We start from the raw sequence: 8,323 nt of genomic DNA on the forward strand, positions 1-8,323 counted from the left end.
CTTGTTGATAAATTTCCTTTGCCATTTCCAGGAAATGTGTCTGAAGCCTGACTTGATCAAGAGTTCGTCCGTGTCAAGGAAAGATCTCAGCAGTGCAGCAATGACAACCAAATCTTAGCGAATACTCAAGTAGATTAAACTGTAAATAGTGTACCCAAACTGGGAATAGGAGAATGCATAGATAGCCCTGACAGATTGGAATATACAAGTAAGCGCCCTCGACGTCCATAGAGATCATGATTTTTTTTTTCTTCTTCATTCCATGGTGTTTATTACAAATTTGAACAATTCTATACTGAACATTTCAAAAGGAACCATTTAGTTTCTAAACCAAAAATAGGTTTGAATAAAACAATGCATTCCTCTTATTTGTTTGCACTGCCGTGATTATACTCATCAAAGCTGCTTAGTCTGGCATTTTCCCTCGAACAAATGCAGTGACAAAAAAATAAAAAAAAATCTGATTTGGGCCTTGAAAAGATTAACAGTATATCCTCTTAGCTAAAATTCCACTTATGCAGGAATCTGAAGTGGAACTGATCCACTAATCCTGGTAGAAAAGTAGGTCGTCTCCCAACACACCACTAAACTGTGGGCTGACTGGCCATCATGCAGACAGAGCAAGCATGTTTCCCTCTACTGCTTTCTTGACAGCAAGTCTTTTCTCCGTAGTACTTTTAGATCCTGAGTTTGCCTTCCAAGCCTTGAGCCATATAGTTCAGTGGTTTGAAAACATGGATGCCAAAATTGTAGTCCCAATGATACCAGCATCTAATGTTGTGTCTCCAAGACATTCCGACGCCTTGTGGATGCGTTCAACCAGGGTCAGCAATTCAGATCTAGGTCTCCATGATTTCAAGTCCTTCAAGAATTGCCCTGACCATTTTTCCACTGCCTTGTTAACCCAAGCGGATACTGAAATGGGCATCAGGGCTTTTGTGCACAAATCATTAAGCAAATTATTCAGAAGGAAGGAAAATGAACTGCTTCTTTTTCATAAAACGTGCATTGTCAGGCTGCGTTGAATGTCCTGGATATGCAGTGCTTGGCACACTATTTACAATAAATAGTGCACCCCAGACCATCTTGTAGATACCTAAAAAAAAAAATCAAGGTAGGAGTAGGAAACTAACACCACTATGCACAGACTAAGCCAAATCACCAGGCTTGTCTAGGATTGCCACTAAAGGACCAGATAAGAAGTGGCCTAAAGTTCTCAGCTTCATATATGAGCAGTTGTTGAACAGATGGAAAATATATTCTTCTAGTGCACTTTAGTCTGAGAACCAAAGCCTGCCAAGGATGAGGTGTTATCCTCCCTATGGATCTCAGGTCCCAACACACAATTTAATACCCTCTACCTAACAGCCTTCAAAGCAGACCACAGCTGCAGAGGCTGTCTGCGACTGAAACCATTCGCCTCTAATAATTAATAGATGAGAAACAATCACCAGGCCACTCCCCTGATGCAATTTCCAGGACTACTGCATTTGCCCAATGGCATAGTAACAACGAAAGCCCACGATCACCGGCTGCTCCAGTAGTGGCGCACATGTCGACAAAGACCCTTGTTGGGAGCAGGGGGTGGTGCCGAAGCCCACAAAAGCAAGGAGCAGAGCTGTGATAAGAAGCTCGGGAGAGGAGAGTTCAAAAGGAGAGAGAGAGATGAAGTGGAGGCCGGGCGGTGTGTATGATAAGTGGAGGTGTGAGCAGCAATACTAGCAAGAAGTGCCTCTGTGACGTGTTAGATGGCAGAACAGTAAAAGTGTACTACAGGGGAGAGAAAAGGAACTGATTGAGATCAGTACAGTACTTCTTCATGTGGAGCACAACACGAGAGGTGGATTCTTGAGAGAACCAGGGTGAGCTCCTCAAGAGAATAGGCAGTAAAATGAGATAACCAAAGTCTGTATAAACTTGCACAGCAATCTTGGAGAAAAGATGCGTCAACAAGAGGCTTGTACTTGTAGTGTCATGTCCAGTTCCAGTGATTCAGCAAGATAGTGTTCCAGTAGGATAAGGAGACCTTCATAGTCATACCAATTTACCTGAATTGGAGGGGAAGTTCCAGCTTACTGATTTGGTGAGAACATCCCATTTATTACACACACCAAATCTACAGTATTATGTGCGAAAGATATTACTGATAATTTAACAGCACAACAATGGTACACCTAACCGGACTCCATCTGGTCTATTCAAGTAAGGGCCCCAACGTGTAGACTTAAAGAACCAAACATGACCCAGATTAGCACATTAAAGCCACTTCCATAGTTTGGTCCATTGCATAGAGTCATGGACAACATTGCCCAGTTTTTTGAGAACATTCAGTAATCTAAACAGAACTTTAAGGGTATTACAGATTTATGTGAATGCATTGCCTAATTTTTTAGGTTTACCCATATACAGATTTGTCCTCATACATCTAGCCTCAATAGGGTACACAGAGCGAGATGCCTGACGTGAGCGAGGCGCCAGGTCCAGTGCGTTGGACGACTTTTTTTTGCCGAAAAAGTGTATTAATTGCAATGTTATAGGACTAAGCTTGTAAACTGACTGTGGCATGGAAAAAAACAGCACCTGATGCATCGTAGCACTTCGTATACTGATTCAGACTCACAGTTATACAAGTGTTGCATATCAAATTAATCAGCACAGTCCCCTGGTGCATCCTATTCACATAATACTAAGACAGACACATTGATGGAAAAAAAAAAAAAGATGCAAAAAAGATAGATGCAAAAAAGATAGATGCCTGGTGCTAGTAGAGTCTCACGGGACCTGGCGTGCTAAGAGGGGCTCTGTTTTGGAGTGACTGCAGCAAAGATGTTTGAGGACACATCTGTAACATCCAGAAGTCTTGGAGAATTGTCTCTGATTTGCATTTATCTGTGCTTTGCGAGTTCTGATCTAGTGATAGTAAATTCAGTGTATTGGTTAATGTGAGATTGTATTATTGAATACTGAATTGAATGTTGTATGTAAACTATTTACCACTGATTAATTTAATTGAAGTGACCCATTCTAGTCATTTGGGGTCATTCATAACACATGAAAAATACTCTCTCATTAGTTTAATTATGCATACACTATGTCTGGTGGGAGAACCCTGGTCCCTCTCCTGTGGTGTGGGGAAAGGAAGAATCAATAGTGCTGCCGAAGTAAGAGTGCCAAGGTAAGAGCAAATTCTCAATAATCCACTACAACCAGGTAACATCGAGCCTGTATTACTCTTAGGGGAATATCCAATTGCGGGAAGGCTTTTTAAAAAACCCAGCGGTGCATGTGATCAAGCTCCAGACGGGGCGAAATGTGGTACTTTCGGATGCTCGTGGTGCGCACATGAGCTCCGGCATCAGGCACTCCATCACAGGAACCCAATAGGAAGATTGTCCATTATCACCTAGCTCTATCCAAGTACATTTCTTGTTTCAGCGCTCTCTCATGGGAACGGCACCCATGACCTCGCTGCAATATCTTATGACAACAGGATGGCAGGAGAGGTAGAACCCGACAGCAGAAGCGTCTCTTATCTTTAAATTCCATCTGCCCTACCTACTACTCTCACCTCTTGGTCACTGAAAAAAATGTTCACACAAGAAGGAAGCAGAGGTAATAGGACTACCAGGTTCAGATATCCTTTAACACACCTTCACAATTACCTTTAGCAAACGAATTATCTTGAATTAAATTATTTATTTTTTGCTGCTGTGAAAAAAACCTGTGGATACCTGTTAACCCTACACTGCTGTGAAAAACCTGTTTAAACCTGCAAACCTGACATGATATTTAAACCTCAGACATATAGATCATAAGTGATATTTATCTTATTGTTATTACAGGTTGAGTCTCCCATATCCAAATATTCCGAAATACGGAATATTTTCAGCATGACTGAGATAATGAAACCTTTGATTTTTGATGGTTTAATGTACATAAACTTTGTCTAAGGCACAAATTATTAAAAAGATTGTATAAAATAACCTTCAGGCTGTGTGTATAAGGTGTATATGAAACATAAATGAATTTCATGTATGTACACAAACTTTTTTTGATGCACAAAATTATAAAAAATATTGTCTAAAATGACCTGCAGGCTGTGTGTATAAGGTGTATATAACACATAAATGCATTCTGTGTGTATATTTGGGTCCCATTTCCAAGACATTTCATTATAATATGCAATTATTCCAAAATACGGAATATTCTGATATCCAAAATACCCCTGGTCCCAAGCATTTTGGATATGGGAGACTCAACCTGTATATGCTTGGAATTATATCAAACTATTTGACAAGGACACTAGCTTTGAAATGATTGTCATGTTGAAAAAACCTGTTAAAACCTGATAATCTGTTAGAGTTTTCTTTAATGTGAAGCAGTTACGTTCAGGATTTCTTATGATACTTGCTATGCTGGCAAAAAACCTGGTAATACCTGAAACCTGTCAGAGCGACAAATTCTTTCATTATCAAGCTGATACTTTCTATGTGGAAAAATACCTGTTAAAACCTGAAAACCTGTGAAAAATTGTTGGACAATTACATTCAGGTTTTTCTATGATACTGGTATTTATTCCTACGACTAACCAAGTACACTATTTTTTTAGAACTTGGTTACCTGTGAAGATAGACTACGTATTTTACGACTTATTGTGATATATGTGCCTCAAAGATAATCTAGCACCTGCAATTTATTCATGAGTGCTATATATTTTTTTTAAATACCGTATAATTTTCGATATATTCTCGCCCAGATACAGAATAAATTGGAGAATTGAGCTCTATATATACTCTATTATACTGACCGTATTTATATTCTTAATACTCAGGGCCTCTCAGAGCATTTACTAATTTTTCTGAGAGATATACCAACTTTTTAATGCATATCTAACACATGTTTATGTTTTAAAAAATTCATTATACTTAAGGTGCATACACACGTAACGATTTTTTGAACGATTTGTCGTTAACGGCGTCGTTATCGTTCAAAAAAATCATTGAGTTATAACGATGAACGATAATCGTTTAAGCGCGCTCCTGTTTGTAGTTTATCGTCCATTTCAGACTCTCCAACACAACGATTTTCATTAAGGGAAGAAAAATTTTTCTATAGAAATCACTGCGTCTTTTTTCTCACACCTCCAGAGCAAGTCTGATTTTTCCTGAAATCTTTAATTTTAGGAAAAATCAGCAGGACTTGTTCTGGGACCATGGCGGCAACCCCCCCCCCCCCCCCCCCGAGGACTAATTAAGCTAATGGAAATTTCCAATTAGCTTAATTAGTCCTTACTTACTCACCTTCCGAAGTGGTGTCTTCTGCATCCAGCGTCGGGAGTATGTTTGTAAGTGTGTATGAGTGAGTGTGTAACCACCGGTGTGTGTGTGACAACCCCCCCATGTAACTGTATACCCTACCGTAACGGGCGCTGGATGAACTACATCTCCCAGGATACCACTGGTATCGGTAGCATGCATACCTGCGGAAATCCAAAATTGGGCGCAAGGGTTTTTTTTTTTACCTCGCTAGACCTTGCACCCATTTGGATATGCCCCTTACAGTGTTACAAGAGTCAGCCCTCATGGAACCCTGACACTGCGTGTTTTCAAGGTATCCTCAGGAATAATTACTACCGCCTAGTCAATTAGTGCCACTTAGTTAATTAACCCACCTGTGCTCCAGCTAGATAATCTGGAAAACACGCAATGTTAGGGTTTCATGAGAACCAGGTTTGAGACTGTTGTAACACATTATAAATTTATTCAGGGACCACACTAGTACTTTTAGTTTAGACAAGCAATTTTATACATTTGCTTACAAAAGTAAACATATGTTACAAAATAATGCATGCTTTATCTGTAGTTTTCATTTATACATAATAAGTGTACGTGTATATAATATTGCACAGATATATAAATCACCTGAATCTAGAAGCATTTGTACCACATCTGTCTTCCCAAATAAGGCAGCTTCATGCAAAGCACTTCCTTTTTCTGTCTGTGAAAAAGGATATACAGTAAAAAATGTAAGTGCATGGTGACCAAATAAGATAATCATAAAATAGGTACGATGCAAGTGAATATGCTTCAACATCCTTAAACAAGAACACAACAATCAAGCACTCGCACAATTCTGAATGTGGTCCTCATGACAATCCCTATGATAAAAATATACTTCACTTGTCGTGGAGCACTTGGTACAGTTGGTGCATGTTATCCTTTAGGTGCCCATACATCAGCGACTGTTTGTCGCGATCCGGCGATGTGATGGGAAATGCCGGCTTTTCTGGATGGAAACGCTGACCTCCCACCATCGATGTTCTGCGATCCATCGCCGAATCGCAGACATTAGTCATGTTAACTGTCAGCGATTTGACAATTGCGATCATTTTTTGATCGCGATCGTCGAAATCCAACATGTTAGATTTCTGCGATCCTGCGATGCTGGGTTGCAGCATCGCGGCAATCCATCGCTGATGTATGGGGCCCATTTGATTTGATACCTCAGGTGTCACTTAGAGTGTGGAATAAACAGAGCTGGAAAGAAAACCCTGGAAACACCATGTTGCTCTGCAGTGAGAGCAATTGTTTAGTGTGAGTAGTAAGCTACCCAGGATGTGTGCACTACATGAAAATGTATTCAGTACTTTTTCTGCAGGCAAAAAATAAAAAATATATATATTTGCATCACATGTATTTTCCAAGTATGAATGTGACCTGTAGCTGCATTTGCTTCTATTGCTAATTGAAGCCTTTGTGTCCACCCAGACCAGACCAGCACACAGGTAGGACACAGCTATGGCTTGCCTGTAGACATTTTTTACATAGACTCACAACGCTGTCACTCACCTATGGTTATTTCAGCATGATCGGATATGTGGCGTGCACTAGTTTTTCATTATTTTTCAATATTTTGTATTTTTATTACTTATTATATATATTATCATGTTTCATGTACTTTCTGGTGTGTTTTTTCTACAGTGTCAGTCACAGTGTATTGTGCAGGTATATGCATAATACACAGTCACTGTATACTATGCAGGTATATGATGTATACATATCAAGATTCACCCAAGATTAGCATGTGTGTGAGATTTACGAATAGACATATACTTTATGGTTATAGCTGCCGGCACGGACAGTCTTCGTGCTAGATCATTTTCATTATTCCATTATATGGCTAAACACTGCTCTCATGATCCATTTATAAACACAGAGATTATGGCATTTATACACATGTATGATTGAAGGGCCTGTTAGACTTTGCATGCTGACGTTGTTTATATGTACTCCCTTGCAGTTACTATGATGTCTAGAAACTCAATGCCTTGACAGAGGTCCATGTTGGACCGAAACGTTGGCTGGCAAATTACATTGGTATTAAAAGCTGATTAATGTTGCTGAAAATCTGGAGAGTGCTTTTTTTCTTTTCATTAAGAAATACAATTGATGTTTATGGAAATTTCTCTGCAAGTTTTCTTAAAAGGCACCCCAGTACTATGAATCCATTTATATTGAGAGTGCCGGACCTTTTAAATACATATAGAGTATAAGTGCTTAAATACTCATACCCTATTCCGGACACCCACCACCCAATCAACATATTGTGTACTGGAGTACGCACACAACCTAGCATTTAGGAGCTGATGTTTACCCAATCTAACCACAGGTCACTTAAGAAAATTGCCACCGGAGGAGCAGCCTTACTAGATGAAGCACTACTCTCCCAAGCTGAACAGGGAGCTCTGTCATTTACTGATGAAGAAGCAGAACGCGTCCTCTTTGAAAAACTTGATTTCTCAACTTTACCGGCTGATACGCCTATTGACATTTTCCATCAACTACTAAGACTCAAGAAAAGGATAACTGATCTCACACTTCACGGCCAATTCCTATCGGAATATCATAGGAACAAACAAATCCCTAGAGGCTTCAGGATCGCTAACATGCCCACTATTGGTCGGAACAACCCTATATTCTGTAGCAGGTGGTGCAGCATCCTAAATAAATGCTCTCTGGACCTTATTGTTCTTGTTGTCGAGGAGGTAGGACATGAACTCCACAAAGTCAACACTGATCTTGACCAATTCCCTGCAAGCAGTATCAATATACTCAAGGAGGATAAGGCCACTAATTGGCTGGATAAACTCAACATCCAAGTACACAACTACAGACGAGAACTAATAGCCTTTAACGGAAAAAACTATCTACTGTCTGTAATGACTATAAAAACCATACAGTGTACAGATGGCTACTTGGTGATAGCAACCAAATGACTAGGAACCAGAGACCTAGAAGACCACGCCCTGTGGGGCGCAGACAGG

At 39.9% G+C, this 8,323-nt stretch overlaps 1 protein-coding gene across 1 annotated transcript in view; it reads right to left on the reverse strand.

Annotated features, from left to right (window-relative positions):
• LOC148454242 (ankyrin repeat and SAM domain-containing protein 1A-like) overlaps positions 1–7,342 on the reverse strand; it is a 109,118-nt gene extending 101,776 nt beyond the window's left edge. The window contains exons 1-2 of the mRNA XM_088461158.1: positions 7,304–7,342; positions 5,922–5,997 (exon numbers count right to left, since the gene is read on the reverse strand). Coding sequence (XP_088317284.1) covers positions 5,922–5,997; positions 7,304–7,342 — 115 coding nt within the window. The remainder of the gene's footprint in view (positions 1–5,921; positions 5,998–7,303) is intronic.
• Between the last annotated feature and the right edge of the window lie 981 nt (positions 7,343–8,323).

The sequence above is a fragment of the Taudactylus pleione genome, unplaced genomic scaffold (assembly GCF_031769625.1).
Source record: "Taudactylus pleione unplaced genomic scaffold, aTauple2 ptg001021l, whole genome shotgun sequence".
Classification (NCBI taxonomy): Eukaryota; Metazoa; Chordata; class Amphibia; order Anura; family Myobatrachidae; genus Taudactylus; species Taudactylus pleione.